The sequence below is a fragment of the Rhinatrema bivittatum genome, chromosome 3, assembly GCF_901001135.1.
Source record: "Rhinatrema bivittatum chromosome 3, aRhiBiv1.1, whole genome shotgun sequence".
Taxonomy (NCBI): Eukaryota; Metazoa; Chordata; class Amphibia; order Gymnophiona; family Rhinatrematidae; genus Rhinatrema; species Rhinatrema bivittatum.
In genome coordinates, this window is record NC_042617.1 from 530,221,861 (window position 1) to 530,240,729 (window position 18,869).

An 18,869-nucleotide genomic window follows, 5' to 3' on the forward strand; every position below is an offset into this window, starting at 1 on the left:
TCTAGACCTCCAGGATGCTTATACACATATCACAATAACTCCATCTCATTGCAAATTTCTGCGATTCCTAGTAGGCCCAAAGCACTATCAATACCGAGAGCTACCATTCAGCCTTGCATCTGCACAACGAGTCTTCACCAAGTGCCTCGTGGTAGTAGCAGCATTCCTCAGGACTCAAGGTGTCCATGTCTACCCCTACCTCGACGATTGGCTGATCAGGGCTCCCACACAGCAAGCTGCTCTGACGTCCCTACGTCTCACCTTGCATACCCTGATCTCTCAAGGGTTTCTCATCAATTACCCAAAGTCCAACTTAGTCCCATTACAAACCCTATCGTTCATAGGAACAGACTTGGTCACCTTCAAAGCAAAAGCATTTCTTCCTCTAACGAGCTCTCATTCTCATTTCTCTCGCCCATCAACTGCAGTCTCGAAACCGCTCAACTGCACGTCACTTCCTAGTGTTGCTAGGACACATGGCGTCCTCAGTACATGCCAGTCCAATGGCTTGTCTCGCCATGAGAGTCATGCAGTGGACTCTAAGGTCACAGTGGATACAATCATCTCAACCACTGTCAGCCATTATCCACATCACCTATCCACTTCGCTTATCTCTGGCTTGGTGGAAGAATCAGTCCAGTCTCCTCCAAGGCCTTCCGTTCCAGGCTCCAGATCCTCAAATAACACTTACAATTGATGCCTCCAACCTCGGCTGGGGAGCACATGTTGCCAATTTGCAGACTCAAGGCAGCTGGTCTCCAGAGGAAGCCAAACACCAAATATATTTCCTGGAACTACGAGCAATCCGATATGCTCTCAGGGTGTTTCAGGATCGCCTTTCCAACCAGGTCATCCTGATTCAGACAGACAACCAGATGGCCATGTGGTACATCAACAAGCAAGGCGGGCTCCTACCTCCTGTGTCAGGAAGCGGCACAGATATGGGCGGAGGCTCTTTCCCACTCGATGTACCTCAAGGCCACCTACTTGCTGGGAGTGGACAATGTGTTGGCAGACAAGCTGAGTCACACCTTTCAGCCACATGAGTGGTCCCTGAACAGCGGACTCAGTTTTCCAACGTTGAGGTTACCCTCACATTGACCACTTTGCGTCACCTCAAAACCGCAAAGTAGAGAACCTTTGCTTCCTCACTCACTACCAAGAGATGCTTTCTCCCTCTCATGGCCACCGGTCCTCCTATATGCATTCCCTCCACTTCCACTTCTCTCAAAGACTCTCGTGAAATTACGTCAGGACAAGGGAAGCATGATCCTGATAGCCCCTCACTGGCCTCGTCAAGTGTGGTTTCCGATTCTTCAGGACCTCTCCATTCGCAGGCACATTCCACTGGGGAAGGACCCGCTTCTGATTACTCAAAACAACGGGTGCCTACGCCACCCCAATCTTCAGGCCTTGTCCCTGACTGCCTGGATGTTGAAAGGTTAATTCTTCAGCCTCTCAACCTTTCAGAACCAGTTTCCCGTGTCCTGATTGCTTCACGAAAGCCTTCCACGAGAAAATCTTATTACCAATGGAACAGGTTTAAGTCATGGTGTTCCTCACTGTCCCTTGATCCTTTCACTTGTTCTACCAGTATCTGAGGGACTACAGCCCAGCTGGGCATTCCAGCTCACTACTGCCACCTCTGGTGATTCAGGATACTGTCTAATAAAAGAACTAGTATGTGTCTGTCTCCATACTCTGAGCCTGACCGGTGGTCCCTCTCAGGATCTTCCCCCAGGGGCGTGGTCATCTGCCACTGGTCCAAGGATCCACCCACTACTCTCCTAAATAACAGATTGCTAATTCCTAGCAGACTGTTAACTCCGAACGGAACAGATTGCTAACTCCATGGATGCGGCACAACTGAATGCCTTGCAGGCCATACCGGGCCTGGCCCAGCGCATTATGGAGCAGCAAGATGCCTTGGAGAAACTTACTGCAACATTTCATCAGCTACACACACAGAAGGTTCAAGGCATAGCCTCCAACCAAGAAGGTCAGTCACAGGAGGTAACTTTAAAGACTGCTGTACCACTGGTGGCTCCAATCCGCTTTTCCGAAGAAATCCAGAAGACCCGGGGCTTTTTGAACCAGTGCTGCATGCACTTTGCCTTACAGCCGTCTCTATTTCCTATAGTTCTCTCCAAGACCATCTACATCCTTTCACACCTGGGTGGTAGGGCCTTGTCTTCGGCATCTTGTGGGAACGCAAGGACTCCATTTTGCAGGATATAGAAGGATTTATGGACTTATTTAAATCGTTTTCGATGACCCTGCTCGAATGTCTGTAGCCGGTTCTGCTTTAGTCGATTTGAAGCAAGGCAACAGATCATTGGCTGAATTTGCATATAGTTCAAAACTCCTGGCGGCAGAACTCCGCTGGGACCCCACATGTCTCAAGACTCTGTTTTGCAGAGCCTGGACAACTGTCTGAAGGATGAGCTAGCCGCTCGCCAGACATCTTGACTCGCTTGGACGAATTAATAAGCCTTGGCTACTCGGATTGATCACCGGCTCCAGGACAAGGTTGAAGGAACTCTGGCCTAGGGTGTTACCCAGGTTGAAACAGGCCAGTGCTGTCTCTACACCTCGGATGGTTCCAGTAGTCCCTGCTGCTGTTACAGATGAACCTACGCAACTTGGTCACGGTTGCTTGACCTCCAAAGAGAGAAGATTTCGGAAGAAGCGCGGCCTTTGCATGTCCTGTGGTCAGCCCGCCATAATGTCTTCACATGCTCCATTCGTCCGGAAAACGGACGGGCCTAAGTCCTGCAGGAGGACTGTTCTTAGGCCATACTGCGACATCTCCTCCGCTCTCTCTCCCAGTCTCTTTGACCTACGGACCAGTCATGGTTCAGACTCCTGCCCTGGTAAACTCAGGGGCAGGAGGCGACTTCATTCTCAGACGTCTAGTGGAAGACCTGAAGAGTCCCCTCATCAAATTTGAAGATCCACTATTGTGTTACAACTTGAAGTGGGCTTTGGACGTTCCCCAACTTCGCTACTTCCACTGAAGATCTCAGTGACGTCCCCAGCAGCTCATCCATCGCTGCTGATATCAACAACATACTCAGTGAATTTTCTTCCAAGATTCAAGATCTACCTGTCGTCAATGCAGAAGACGACTTAGGGAGGAGGAATAGCCTAGTGGTTAGAGCAGTGGACTATGAACCAGGAGACCAGGGTTCGAGTCCTGCTGTCGCTCCTTGTGACCTTGGGCAAGTCACTTTACCCTCAATTGCCTCAAGGTACAAAAAATTTAGATTGTAAGCCTTCTGGGGATAGAGAAATACCTACAGTACCTGAATGTAAACCGATGTGATATCCCAATTGAGATCGAATGTCGGTATATAAAAATAATAAATAAAATAAATAAATAAGAAGAGATTCTGGATGTTCGTAAAGAGGCAAGACCTTTGAATACCTTCTATAATAGGAAGGTTTCGGCCCCGAAGAAAACTCTTGGGAGCCTCAGACCAATATCCTGGACAAAGAGAAGCTTCATCAGTCCACCTCGCTGCATCCTTCAAAACCTAAGCCTAGTCCCCAAAGAGGAAATCGCCCTTTGAAGGGGGGGTACTGTTGTGTCCGTCAGTATCAGACGCCCTCTCTCCACCCTCCTTACCTCTTTGGCGCCTCCCTCTTTGTCCACGGGAAGATTGGCTGCTGCAGTGTTGTTCTGCTGAAGTCCTCCGGCCTCCCCGGACTGGCTAGACGCTGCAAACCGCCATGTTTCCTGGAAGCCTAGGGGCGCGCGCACAGCGCAGCCCTGACTGAAGTACCGGCAATGGTGCGAACCTCGGGGGCGTCCCCCGAAGATGACTGATATATAAGGTCTTAGAATTTGCTAACACAGGGAGTTAGCAAGGGTTACTCTACCTAAGCTACTCTGCCTCCTCAGACTTACTAGCGGTACCCGCTCCTCGGGGGCCTCGCTCTCTCCTTTGTTTTTCAGGTGACAGTCTGGAACCGGTACTCGCTCCTCGAGGGCCCTCGTTCCCAGAGTTTCTCGGTACTCTCTTCTGCCTGGAAGTCATCACTGCCAACTACATCAGTGAATTACCATCGCTCTCTCAGAGCTTTCCCTGGAACCAGGTACTCGCTCCTCGAGGGCCTATACATTCCAGCTCCTGGGCTTCTATGAGACACTGTGTGAGTGTTACCATCTGGTTCAGTACATGAACTCTGCACACCCTGCCTACTCACTATATTTCAGTTTCTCTACAGCTCATCCTCCGGGATCGCTTGTTCCAGTATCTGTGGGACTACAGCCCAGCCAGGCATTCCAGCTCACTACTGCCACCTCTTGTGGTTCAGGATACTGTCTAATAAAAGAACTAGCGTGTGTCTGTCTCCATACTCTGAGCCTGACCGGTGGTCCCTCTCGGGATCTTCCCCCAGGGGCGTGGTCATCTGCCACCGGTCCAAGGATCCACCCACTACTCTCCTAAATAACAACAGATTGCTAATTCCTAGTAGAGTGTTAACTCCAAACGGAACAGGGATGCCCCATAGAGGGAGGGAGCGGCTTTGAAGGATGTACATGATAGAAGGATTGAGGCTATTCTTAAGCAAGCCTTTGAGGCAGTAGCGATGAATTTACAGATTGCTACCTGTTGTGCCCTAGTAGTGAGATATTGTCTGCTTCTCTCAGGAGGTTGATGAGTCTGGAGGGAATTCCAGAGCAGTTATGTAGCCTGCTGCCATCTTTTTAGCAGACGCAGGCTGTGTTTTGGACCTGACCTTGGCCAGAGGAGGGCTTTGGTGATAGCGGGCCCGCTTCAACTCTGGTTGCAAAATTGGTCAGCTGACACAGCTCCAAAGCCAATCTTACCAAGATGCCCTTCAAAAGTCGTTCTTGTTTGGGAGCGAATTGAACACTCTGGCAGTAAGTGGGGCGAGTCTCCAGTGCCTCGGCTGCAGGAGGATAAGAAACAGGTTACAAGTGCCTCTTTGGTATGAGGGGTCGTTTCTGGGGATCCAGGCGTTTTCGTCCCTACAGAGGGATGACCTTTCAGCGGACTCATCCTTTCGATAGGTCTCAGTCCTTTCGTCCCCAGCAGCCTAAGAGAGAATTGGGCTCAGGTTGTGAACCTTCCCGAGCTTCCCAATGAAGGTTTGCCAACCCACCTTCTGGAACAGGAAGTAGGGGGACATCTCTCTCTCTTTTATCGGACATGGGTCGAGATCACGTTGGACCAGTGGGTCCTAGAGGTGATATGCACTGGAATTTTGCAGTATATCCCCACAACATGTTCATGGTATCCCCTTGCCACTCCCTGCAGAAGATGCAGGCAGTGGAGTTCATGCTTCAAAAGCTCTTCATACTGAGGGCTGTGGTTCTGCTGCCCACATCTCAAGAAAGTATGGGACGATATTCCATTTATTTTGTTGTGCCCAAGAAGAGAGGACTCCTTTTGTCCCATCTTGGATCTCAAGAGGGTCAACTGTCACTTGAAGGTGACTCATTTTCGAATGGAAACCTTAGGCTTTGTAATAATAGTGTAATTGGGGGAATTTCTGACCTTATTGGATCTGTCAGAGGCTTACCTTCATACTCCCATCCGATTGGAACACCAACACTTTCTAAGCTTTGCGGTGTTGGGGCGTCATTATCAGATTTGGGTGCTGCCTTTTGGTCTCGCCACGGCTCCCAGAACATTTTCCAAGATTATGGTGGTGGTAGCGAAAAGGATTCCTGGTACATCCGTATTTGGACAACTGGCTGATTTGAGCCAAGTCTCAGGAAGAGCCACTTGTTGACACACAAGATGATTTTCTTATTGCAGTAGCCTGGTTCAATTGTGAACCTGACCAAAAGCAAACTTCAACCATCCCAGTCGGAGTATCTGGGGATTCGGTTCGACCCGGGACAGGACAGAGTTTTCCTACCAGAAGTTTGGATCCAGAGATTGTTGTCTCAGGTGCATCAGTTGATGAACACCATACACCCAACAGTGTGGTCCTACCTACAGGTATTCGATTTGATGGCAGCTACCCTGGAAGTGGTGCCATAGGCAAGGTCGCATATGCATCCTCTTCAGCGCATTGGAATCCATAGTCTCAGGATTATGTGGTTCGGCTCCACTTGCCGATAGAAATCTGCTCCCGCCTCCAATGGTGGTTGCAGGAGGATCATCTGAGAAAGAGTTCCCTTGTCCTCTCCAGCCTGGTTGGTACTCACAACAGATGAGTCTCCACAGTTGGGGGGCTCACTGTCTGGAGTTAATGGCTGAGGAGCGCTGGAATGCCAAAGAGTCCCGCTGGAACATCAATTGCCTGGAGTTCCGGGCGATACAGCTGGCATGCTTGCAGTTCAGCCACAGGCTGCAGAATCAAGCGGTTCGCGTGATGTCGGACAACGCAATGACAGTGGCCTATATCAATCGCCAGGGAGGAACCAAGAGCCAGAAACTGTTGCAGGAAATAGACCAGCTGATGGAATGGGCGGAAGGTCCTCTGCACATGATCTCAGCCTCTCATTTGCAGGAAATAACTAATAGCGGACTTGCTCAGCAGGGAGAGTCTGGACCCAGGAGAGTGGTTGTCAGCCAGGGTATTTCAGCTGATTGTGGATTGCTGGGGCTTTCCGTTCTTAGATTTGCTGGTGACTTCTTGAAATGCAAAGGTTCCTCACTTATACAGTTGCAGGAGAGATTCGTGGTACCTGGGAATATTCTCTGTTTGTACAGATTTGGCCAGAAGACAGATTCCTTTATGCCTTCTCTCCGTGGCCCCTTGCTGGGCAGGATAATTCGCAAGATCGAAGGCAACAGGGGGCTAGTACTCCTGGTGGCGCCAGACTGGCCCAGGCGTATGCGGATTTGCAATGACTCCTGGTGGAGAACTCTCTTCATCTTCCACTGCACATGGATCTGCTTCAGCAGGGGACCAGTTCTTCACGAGGATCCAACTCTATTCTGTCTTACAGTTTGGCCCTTGAGAGGGCTCACCGGTTAAAGCATGGTTTATCCTCTGTGGTGACTGCCACTTTACTCCGCGCTCGCAAGTTCTCCACTTCTTTGGCTTATGTGCGGGTTTGGAGAATTTTTGTTCTTCCTCGTTCAGTTAAGATCCCTCTCATTCTGGATTTTTTGCAGGATGGATTGAGTAAAGGCTTGGCCCTTAATTCCTTGAAGGTGCAGGTTGTGGCTCTTGTCTGTTTCAGAGCCTGGTGAATGGTGTTTCCATGTTGTCTCATCCCGATGTGGCCTATTTTTTTTGAAAGGAGTGAAGCACCTTAGTGTTCCATTGTGGAGACTTAATTTGGTGCTGGACTTTTTGGCGAACCCTATGTTCTGAACACTGAGTAGCCTTTCCTTATGGTTGTTGACTTTGAAGACTGTGTTCCTGGTGGCTATATGTTCTGCACGTCTGTTCTCTGAGCTGCAGGCATTGTCTTGCCGGGAGCCATTCCTTCCTTGCCCAGGGTAGTCTCGGAATTTCATTTGAATCAGTCCATCATCTTGCCATCCCTGGATAAGGTCAGGGATGCGGAGCAGTTTTGCCTTTTGTGCTTCTTGGATGTTAAGTGGCTTGTCATGCGGTATCTGGAGGTCTGAGTCTTTTCAAAAGACGGACTGCCTGTTTGTTCTCCTTGGCGGGAGTAAGCCGGGCGCTTCGGCTTCGTAGGCTACCGTAGCTCGTTGGATTAAGGAGGTGGTCACGGCCGCATATGTGGATGCTGGAATGCTGTTGCCTACTCAGGTTAGAGCTCGTTCTACTAGGGCTCAGACAGTGTTACGGGTGGAGGTTAGTCTGTTGTCTTCTGTCGATATCTGCCAAACTGCGACGTGGTCCTCCTTACACACTTTTTCCAGGTTTTATCTTCTGGATGTACAGGCCCGGGAGGATGCAGCCTTTGCGAGTGTGATGTTGACTGGACCGCAGGCAACCTCCCACCAGTTGGGGAATAGCTTTGGTACATCCCACTGGTCCTGAGTCCATCTGTCTACATGCTTGGAAATGGAGAAATTACTTACCTGATGATGTCTTTTTCCTTAATGTGGACAGATGGACTCAGCTTCCCATCCTCGGCTGCCACATGAGTGTGTCAATATTCCTTCTGTGGGGCTCTGGGTCCCAAGGGATTACCGGTAAGTGTTCATCCAGTCCCTAGCTTGGGATAAGTAGAATCTTACGTGAATTCAGTGTTTATGGTTGGTTGAGTACAGTTCTGGTTACCTGTTTTTAATCAAGTTTTTTGCTAGTCTGTCCACAGTTGCTTTTGAAGAGAATACTGGCGCTATATAAAACCATTAAATAAATAAATTAATTTAATAAATAATCCCCGTATTGCATCGCGGGTTATGGACACGCATCCAGTCGTGTGTTAAACCTTGCACTAGCCACTGCGCAAGATATTGCATGAACTCCAAAGTGGTGTTTGATTTTGCCTTTGGAAATGCTTAGGAAGTTTCTCCAACACATTTCCCTGAAATTATCAAGGTCTGTTATATGTCTGGAAAAAAAGCTTCTTCTCCTGTTTCTTTTTCTGTAGTTCAACCTGATATATATATGCCTTTTTGGAACAATCTAATTCTGAGAATTTAGAAAGCACTAGGTGATTGGTAATTTTTGCCAAGGAAGTAGATACAGTGGATATTGAGAATTTTTTTCCTGACTTAATAGTAAGTGTTTTTTTGGGACAGGATATTTCTTTCTTTCCTGATGTCGTAAAAGAAACCCAGACAAGGAGAAAACCTTTTTTTTCTTAAAGAAACCTAGGGAATTAGGATCTTGTTCCTCTTCTGTCAAACGTCTGATTACCCAGGCTGAATCAAAGCAGGAAAGCCATTCAGCTACAGTTTCTCCAAAAGTTTTCCCTGAAATCATCAAGGTCTGTTATATGTCTGGAAAGCCATTCAGCTACAGCTAAGGTTTTGTAGACATCGAGCCCCTAGGCTGACTGATTATTCTGAACAGCAATTAGTCCTTCCCAGTCTCTGGCATATAGATAAGCCCTATTGTATCCAAAGAAGAAAGTGGTCTTATAGACGTCAAGGGATGAAACCCTTACTTCCATTGCTCAGATCTCCTGTTTCCATATCTGCCCTGAGCATGGCCTCTTCTGCAGGTTCTGGGCTCCAGGTCAAAGGACCTGAAGATCATACCTTGGTTACAAACTCACATGCATCTCATTCAATTCACATTCCTCTCAGGGTAATATCCAGTAGTCCAGTGACAAAAGGCTTTGAAGCCTTTGATTGATTAGCAGTCACATAAATAATAAAGGCTACTTTTCCTGTTTTTTTTGTAAAGAATGGATTTGCAGTCCCCTTTATGATTGTTTGATCTAGGTCAGCTAAAGTGAGGCAGGAGACCTAGTAGAGAACCAATGGGACAAAGTCTAGGGCAAGAGCCAGCCATCCAGTGCTCCAGAAATCCAGGTCTCTAGCTCAGGAAAAGGCAGCTTAGATGCAAAAATCAGTGTAATGCCATTAGCTGATTTGAACAAGCTGAGGGAGTCTATTAGCCTAAGGTACCCTGGTAAGTAAGTCAGATTTGGTCTGGATTGGAGTTCTCCTGCAGTACCTAGCAGCTAACACATGGCCAACACTGTCATCATACAGATAAATGTTTTGAGCTGACGTTGAGATCCCAAAGTGTAAGTTCTAGCAGTAGTGGCTTCTGCCCTACTAGAAGTCAGTTGGGACACCAACACAAGTGGATTTTAGATTAGCCCAGTGAAGCACCAAGATGAGCAAGTTCTTCAGCCAAAAAGTGGACAAGATGGCAGCACAGCAGGAGCATTGAAAGTCTTGAGTTCCTGTTATTATTTCCTATAGAAGAATTTTCAAGCTATGCCTGCCAAAAGAAAAGGGAAAGTAAGGGTCTTTCCCTCAGAGCCCTTACCTCCGCTTCTTCAACTCGAGATTGACCGCTTCATGACCCAGCTGGCAAAAGAGGGACCCCGGTGAATCCGTTGGGAGCTCCTCGGAAGGAGAATGGGAGGCTCCCCTGGACGAGGCCTTCTCTAAGCCCAGACCAAACGTCTGCCTCCTGCCCAGCGCGGCACAGACAGAGATGCGGCAGCGTCGCCCACCAATGACGCGGAGGGAGCGACAATGCGTGAGGGAGCAAGCTCCGTACTGGCATGGAGGAAAAAGAGCATAGGAGAGGAGTTCCGTGGAGGTTATCGAGAACCGAGGAGAAAGATCTGGGATGGAGAAAGAGCAGCAAAGGAAGCCGATCCTGAGACCCTCGGAGGATGAGGTGGTAATAGCTGTGAGAAACCATCAGGAAACCTCCCACCCCGAACAGCCAGACAATCTGCGGCCTATGTCTTCAAGGCCAGAGACGGTAACATTAGGAGCAATATGGGACTTGGTAAATGGTTTAAGTTCGGCCATAAATAGACTGGAGACTAAAATTGACTCTGTTTCTTCTAGTCTTCAACAACAGTTTCAGGGTATTCAGTGACAAACGAATGAGGTTGTTATCAGAGTTGGGGAAGCTGAGAAAAATATAAAGTCTCTCCAAACCTTAAATACTGCAATGATAAAAGATCAACTAGCCTGCTCAAGGCGTCTTGAAATGATTGAGAATAATATCAGGCATTTGAATGTAAGAATAGTCAATTTTCCAAAAGTAGCTGGAGAAGTTCTGTTTGTTTCTTTGAAAAGGTTTCTAGTAGAGGTTCTTGGTTTTTCTGACACAAATATTCTTTCTATAAATTCATGTTTCTTTGTTAAAAAAAAAAAAAAAGAGCCTCTGCCACAGTAGTTCCAATCCCAGCAAATCTTACAAGTTTCCTAGAAAACTCAACACTAGAAGTTTTAGATAGAGATACATTAATAGTATCTTTCATAACACTATTTACCTTTAAGGGCTCCTTTCCTCCAGTCCTTGTTCTTTTGCCAGAGGAGACTGGGATGAAGGCATAACTTGTAAATCTTGCAGAGAGCGGAGACCAGTTTTGGTTTGCTGGAAGTGATTCATGCAAGCTGTCTTGCTACTCTCTTGGAGGGAATACTTTCTTCTAGGGAGTGAAGAATGCCAATCTTTCTCTGTGGAAGGTCTACTCAAATTGGAACTTGAATTTAGTAATGAAGGGATCTGGTCTCCCTTCCTCTCAAGCCTCATTGAGTCTTGTTAGTCAGTCTCCTTGGTGGCCTTTGGTAATTTTAATGGGAAAAGTATCTCTAAAACCAGTACTATCCCCCTTCCAAGGGTAGTGTTTCATTTCTGTAGGAATTGGGCTTTTCTCACTTCTGAAGGTAAGAAAGTAGAGTGGTGCTGTATGGACATTAGTGTGGCTATGCAGGCTGGGAAAAGCTAAACCTTGGATGCAGGAGTCCTGAGAGCTGTTGTGGCTTCTGCCCCCCTGGTCTGAGTGGTAGATCCCATTTGTTTGAATGGTCTGGTATGGATGATAAGGAAGGTGAAATGTAAACTTACCTGTTAATTTCCTTTTCTTTAGTGAAGCCACAATGATCAAGAACTCTGTTTGACAAGTTTAGAAAACTAGCAGCGAGTACATTGTTGCCCACTCTGAAAGTATTTGGCCTAAATATGACCTTGTTGTAGGGATTATCTTATTCCTGGGTTAATGACCACATAGTGAAGTTTCTTGGTTGCATCAGGATTTGGTTATGGTGGTAGTTTGCAAACCAAAACAAACAAGTGCCCCTGGTTGTCTTAGCTTTGACATAGGATACTGAAGATCTAAAGACAGCATCAGACCCCTATAGGAGGAGTGAAGTGAGCTTTGAGCTTTTTTTTCTCTGTCTCCATCTGCAGGCGAGGGAACATAACCCACTTGTTTGGACTGATTTGGCAGGACTAAAGGAGAGGAAGTTAACAGGTAAGTTTAATTTCATCTTTTTGTATAATTCCAAAGGTTTAATAAAGAGGTTGGAAAATTTAAAAAAAAATAAGGTTAACATGAATTTTAGGTTCTGTCTTTTTACAGGACTAACTTGATATGTTAGTGACTGCTTTTGAAAGTTATAATTCACCCATCAGGTCGGTGCTGTCATATATAAAAATAAAGAAATGCTCATTCATTTCTCGTAAGGCAAATAAGCCTGGTTTAGTCATTGTTAGGGATGTGAATCGTGTCCTCGATCGTCTTAACGATCGATTTCGGCTGGGAGGGGGAGGGAATCGTATTGTTGCCGTTTGGGGGGGTAAAATATCGTGAAAAATCGTGAAAAATCTAAAAATCTAAAAATCGCAAAACCGGCACATTAAAACCCCCTAAAACCCACCCCCGACCCTTTAAATTAAATCCCCCACCCTCCCGAACCCCCCCCCAAATGAGTTAAATAACCTGCGGGTCCAGCGGCGGTCCGGAACGGCAGCGGTCCGGAACGGGCTCCTGCTCCTGAATCTTGTTGTCTTCAGCCGGCGCCATTTTCCAAAATGGCGCCGAAAAATGGCGGCGGCCATGGACGAACACGATTGGACGGCAGGAGGTCCTTCCGGACCCCCGCTGGACTTTTGGCAAGTCTCGTGGGGGTCAGGAGGCCCCCCACAAGCTGGCCAAAAGTTCCTGGAGGTCCAGCGGGGGTCAGGGAGCGATTTCCCGCCGCGAATCGTTTTCGTACGGAAAATGGCGCCGGCAGGAGATCGACTGCAGGAGGTCGTTCAGCGAGGGTTCCGGCGCCTCGCTGAACAACCTCCTGCAGTCGATCTCCGTACGGAAAATGGCGCCGGCAGGAGATCGACTGCAGGAGGTCGTTCAGCGAGGGTTCCGGCGCCTCGCTGAACAACCTCCTGCAGTCGATCTCCTGCCGGCGCCATTTTCCGTACGAAAACGATTCGCGGCGGGAAATCGCTCCCTGACCCCCGCTGGACCTCCAGGAACTTTTGGCCAGCTTGTGGGGGGCCTCCTGACCCCCACGAGACTTGCCAAAAGTCCAGCGGGGGTCCGGAAGGACCTCCTGCCGTCCAATCGTGTTCGTCTATGGCCGCCGCCATTTTTCGGCGCCATTTTGGAAAATGGCGCCGGCTGAAGACAACAAGATTCAGGAGCAGGAGCCCGTTCCGGACCGCTGCCGTTCCGGACCGCCGCTGGACCCGCAGGTTATTTAACTCATTTGGGGGGGGGTTCGGGAGGGTGGGGGATTTAATTTAAAGGGTCGGGGGTGGGTTTTAGGGGGTTTTAGTGTGCCGGCTCACGATTCTAACGATTTATAACGATAAATCGTTAGAATCTCTATTGTGTTGTGTTCCATAACGGTTTAAGACGATATTAAAATTATCGGACGATAATTTTAATCGTCCTAAAACGATTCACATCCCTAGTCATTATATAAAAATTTTAGCACAGCACTTACTGAGCTCTGCTTTCTTTCCTCTGTCTCTCTTTTTGGCCATCTCCGTTTAAAGTCCCGCAAAGAACATCTCCAACAGGTCCCAAGACAATGCAGCCACCAGCACGATTACCAAATGCTGCCCCATCTTCAAATCTCAGAAAAAACCCACCTACAGCCAGGAACGGAGGCAGTGATACAGATGCACAGATACTAGAACTGAACCAGCAGGTGAGAACTGGGCAAACAACTTTAGCTAAGGCTCTGTTAGCTACCTTTATGGCTATTTCTTTTTTTTTTTTTAATAATAATGCAGCAATACCTAACTTTGAATGCAGTCTGTGAACATAGTAATCCTTTGATATATAAATGTGAAATTCATATTAGCAATTTTGATTTCTGACCATACACAAGTGAAGATCAGCAATCTTCTTATCAACAAGGTTTTTATATCATTCCTTTCCAAATGACCAAGGAAACCACTTCCTGCAAAAGGCGATGTGTTGACAGTAAGATGAGGAGAGGATACCCGATAAGGAAGAGAGGTCTTGAAGTGCAATGTAATCTCTTAAGCTATTTTAATACTGAGCTTAAAGACGTGTAATACAGATCTCTCAGCCTCCAGTCTCTGGCTAGTAACATGCTCTGCCCTTGACTCTCATAGTCTTTAGCCAGCAACATGTTTTCAGCCCTGCAGCCCTCAATCCTGTGCTATTAAATTATGATCTGATATGTGTTGACAGCTGGCGATACTGTGTAAATTTGGCCATTGTGTTGGGTGAAAAATGTTTTCTTTAAAAAAAAAAAAAAAAGGCAGTCCTTGCCATCATTTTTTTAATCAGAAAGCCACTCTTCTAGAACCAATCATTGTGAATTGTGTAGTATCTGAGTATATATTTTTTGAGTCTCAGAATCTGAAGACACTCCCTTGATTCCTCAGCTGTACCTGATGGTTAAGCTCTTCTTTCCCATTATTGGGTTTATCATACTCTAAGTGGAGAGCAACAGGGACCTGGGACACGCATGACTCCACTGTGGTGTATTTCTGATTCTTTCTTTTCTCTTTTCTTTTTTTATCTTTGAAAGTTGATGGAATTGAAAGTGACGGTGGATGGCCTAGAGAAGGAGCGAGACTTCTATTTCAGCAAACTACGGGACATTGAGCTTATCTGTCAGGAGCACGAGAGCGAGAACACAGGCGTTCTCTCCAAGATTATAGATATTCTCTACGCCACTGAGGTCAGCAAAGCCAAGGAGAACCATCCAAAACAGATCCCACTGTTAGCACAGCCTGCCTTGTCACCAATGAGTAGATCAAATTGCAAATTGTCCCTCAAACAAGCAGATAGTTGCTTGCACAACAGATTGTATCATAGCCAGTCCTTCAAACAAACAATAGATCTGCCCCTGATGGCCATTTCCTTTCATAAATATACACAGGGTAACACTGATTGCCCATTTGGTCAGTCTTAGTTGTTGTTTGTCAATATCATGTGACCATATCAGAATACTGTGTGCACTCGGCATGTTACCATGAGACATTCACCAATATCAGGACAGCTTGATAATTCAGGATAAAATAAACATTTTTGCTTTTGGATTTTAAAAGCAAAATCTTGTGTTTTGTCCCAGGACATTTTATAGGTGTGTGGACTAAGGGTCTAGCCCCCTAGATTCATCAAAATGCTTAATTTTGCATGGATAACACCCTTGGTAAGAAAAAGACGTGTTTATGATAATTTTAGACTTACCACACCATGCACTAACATAGCGCTTCGCATAGATAGTGTATCACGGAGTGCGTTAAAGTTTTTGCACCCCGCAACACTTTTATTTCGCAAGCTGCGAAGTGCCCATACAGCCATAGAGAGAGACTTTATAAGACCTTCATAGTAGTCAACTATTTATATCACTATAGGAAGGCTAGCTAATAACTCAAGGTGAGGTTTTGGTGGCTGTTTAGGATTTTGGGGCCAGTTTGACATGCAGAGTGAGATGTACGAACAGCACAGTACACCTCAGTGAAGATTTGACATCATTTTGGAGTGAGGAAAGTCTTGAAGCTAGGGTGAGAGAATATTGTAGAAATCTCATCTTCGTGAGACTTTCCTCACTCTAATTGATGTCGGATCTTCACTGAGGTGTATTGTGCAGTTCGCATGCCTCACTCTGCATGTCAAACTGGCCCCAAAACCCTAAACCACCACCAAAACCTCACCTCGAGTTATTAGCTGGCCCTCCTATAGTGATATAAATAGTTGAATACTATGAAGGCATTCCCACAGGCGCGCTCTCTCTCTCCTATCTCTCTCTCCTCTCCTCCACTCCTCTCCCTCTCCAAGCCAAGAAATGGCCAAAATGCAATTTGTAGTCTTTATCGCAAATTGCGATATGGCCATTTCGGGCATATCACACAGCTTATTGCCAAGAAAAAATGGTGTAGTTATTTCCAGCGTTAGAAACGTGTGATACTGCCCCTCATTTTCATTAATCCTGCCCAAACCCCTCCCCAATCCCACCCCTTCAAAAAATTTGCATTCATGCCATTGGGTAACAACTATCGCATGTGTTATGGTGTTATTGATGAATGACTCTATAAGTTTGGCCCCAGGACAAGTCAGTGTCTGCACCTAGAGATCTCAGCAGTTTTTAGGTGGTTGAAGTTCCTAGCTCTGAGTAATAAGGGGGATGGTTGCCTTTATTTCCAGGTTGATTTATTAACTTGCACAATATTCGCTATACTGTACATTAGTGCACCATTCTGAATATAAAGATTCCGTTCAAACACAGCATGTGGTTGCTCTGTGTAACTTTTTCACTTTGCAGGCTGCAGTGCTTTATTTTGTCATCAGGTATTGTGGAAGTTGCTGTAGTGCTGGAATAGATAACACAGCTAAGAATTGTGTGACAAGGTTGTTTTGATCAGCTGTGCATTTCAGTCATGTAAACTTGGAAGTTATGTATGGTAGAACTGGAACCCTGGAGATCGTAGGTTAATTCCCATAACCACGGCACTCAGGCCCAGAGTTTCAAAGCCCTACACACGTAAATCCTCCAGATTTGAAAAAGGCCTGGTGACGCGCGTAAAGCCCCGGGTTGCGTCTAAGTCCCGGGGCTTCGGGGCAGGGCGAGGCAGAGTTAGAGGTCCCCGGCACAGCGGCCATTTGCCGCTGTGCCGAGAGATCACATGCCGGCAGGGTGCCGGCGTGCACAGCCTGCGCCTGCCCCAAAGCGTGCACAAACGGTAAGTTAAAGAAATGGGGGGGGGGGGGGGGGGGGGTTAGAATAGGGTTAGGGGAATGGGTAGGAAGGATAGAGTAGGAGGAAGGGAAGTTCCCTCACAGGTCGCTCCTAAATTGGAGCGGTCTGGGAGGGAACGGGTGAAGGCTGCGGGTGTCGGCGTGCACAAGATGCACTAGTGTGCACCAACCCCTGATTTTATAACATGCGCGCACCTGTGCACGCATATTATAAAATCGGGCGTCCATGTGCGCACGCAGGGTAGCACGCGCACATGGTCGCCCGCACATAGGTTTTAAAATCTATCCCCTAGTGTGTGACCTTCAGCAAGTCTTTTCAACTCCCTGGTGTACAAGCTCTTCAGGGGTGTTATCACCATGTACAGCACTACAGGCATTTTTCCTATAGATAAAAAAACAAAACCTCTGGTGGCACACCTGCTCCTGTGTGTGCTAAATCTGTAGGAATAGTTATTCTTATAAAAATATGGATGTTGGGGCTTTTTCTAGTCATGAAATTCAACCTACTTCTCATTTGTTGTCTCTCACAGGAAGGGTTTGCACCTCCAGAAGATGATGAAATTGATGAACAGCAGCCAGAGGACCAAGATGAATACTAACTGTGACAGCACAGCTTCTCCAGTCTTTTGTCTCTTTCTTGTTTTTTGTTCTGTTACAATCAAACACCCCCTTCCTCTCCCCTTCCCCAGCCAGTTACTGACATTAACTCATGAGGTTTGGATAGGTCCAGCCATCCTGCACTATCACACACTATCAGTTAACACCAAACACAACAAGTAGTTTATTTTCTGTAAATTGAGTATACTGTGGGCAATCCACTGGCTATATTATATAAATATATATATATAAGAAAATGTAAATAGTGCTATGGCTGGCGTGGCCGTGGAGTCCGTGTCTCTCTTTCGAGGCTCGTTTCGGGCTTGTCAGCTTTTGATTTGTCTCTTATTTATTTTTGTTGTTGTCTTAATTGTGGCCTTCCAAATTTAAAAGGAAACTGATTCTCCTCACTTCTCTTCTCATTCTCCACGCTTCGTATAGCTGAAGCCCCCACTCTCTTTCCTTACTCCTCCTTTTACTCGTATAACTGACCCAACTGTATTATATTTAAAGAGGAAAATTAATTTGTATATTTTTTCTTAATGGATTTTACTTGCACTTTTTGCCTATTTTCACAATAATTGAACCGGCAACTTAGTTTTAACAAGTCCTGGGAGTGAGCAATACTGGTGGTTTGATGAGAATGCCATTGTTAGCCACTTAGTGTTTTGTTAATAGCTTGTGGCTTGGAATGGTTTTTTCTCTTTGAGGGGGGAGGGAATATATATATATAACTTATTTAAAACTATGGAAGCTGCTTAAAATGTGTTTAGGGGAGAGTTATTTGTTGGAAGGTTTTTTTTGTTTGTTTGTTTTTTTAGTTTTTGCTTTGCATATCTGGAAGAGCACTGGAATGTTTTAAAGTAATGGAAATATTTGTTTTTATTTTAAAGAAAGAGTTGTGTCTGTAGAGGAATAAAGTATAGCTTGGCAGAAGCTATCATGGAATGGAAAGGACTGATAAATGAATGAGTAACTTTTAACACTACTTACACTTGGAAGCCGTGAATGCATTTTGGATCTCCAAGTGATCTACTGAGTTGGACAAACTAAAAATCCATAATTGATTGCATTATTTCCCCCTCCCCCACTACAACTTACTTCCTGGTTTTAAGGTCCAGCACTCTACAGACCCAGCACTCGATGGATGCACATTGATTGGCCTTTTAAAGACCAACCTAGGGAGTGGGTACAAGAGTGTTGAGGACATTGCACAAGAAGAACTTAATGCTAGCATCTTTAAGCATTCATATCATCTCTGCCCAATTACTGTTGATGTTTGTTGAACAGACTTCATAACTTGTGAAGGATTTGGGTGCTGCATTGCAAGTGCTGGTTTTCCAGTGCCACCTCCTTTAGTTTATGCCGCTTATGCAGAGGATGCCACACTGATCCTGCCTTGGGACATTATACTTTTTTTTTTTTTTTTTTTGTGCATTGCCTGTCTGATCAATACTGTGGCCATGACACCGCTGTGCAAATCTTGCATTTGTGTTAAGTTTTATTTCAAATAAACTTGTGTGGTAAAACATAGAAAATAGTGGTCTTGTCTCTTCTCTGCTTTTTTTTTTTTTTTATAATTCACTTTTTATTAGCAGGTTCATGCAAAATTGAACAACACATTATAGTAAACAAATACACCATACCCATGCTAGCTAAATGTCATCTATATCCCATCTGGGCATAGTGCTATCTCACATGGACCATAGTAACTGGATTAACTGAGATAACAAAACCAACTTTGTTCAAA

General features: G+C 46.1%; 1 protein-coding gene across 4 annotated transcripts in view; it reads left to right on the top strand.

Moving 5' to 3' along the window:
- The window catches only part of MAPRE3 (microtubule associated protein RP/EB family member 3), a 253,669-nt gene extending 235,017 nt beyond the window's left edge, over nucleotides 1-18,652 (top strand). For all 4 annotated transcript variants that reach the window (XM_029596287.1, XM_029596286.1, XM_029596285.1 and 1 more), the window contains 3 exons: nucleotides 13,339-13,493; nucleotides 14,349-14,501; nucleotides 17,053-18,652. In XM_029596287.1, coding sequence (XP_029452147.1) covers nucleotides 13,339-13,493; nucleotides 14,349-14,501; nucleotides 17,053-17,121 — 377 coding nt within the window. In that variant the 3' untranslated portion in view covers nucleotides 17,122-18,652. The remainder of the gene's footprint in view (nucleotides 1-13,338; nucleotides 13,494-14,348; nucleotides 14,502-17,052) is intronic.
- Nucleotides 18,653-18,869: the final 217 nt, after the last annotated feature.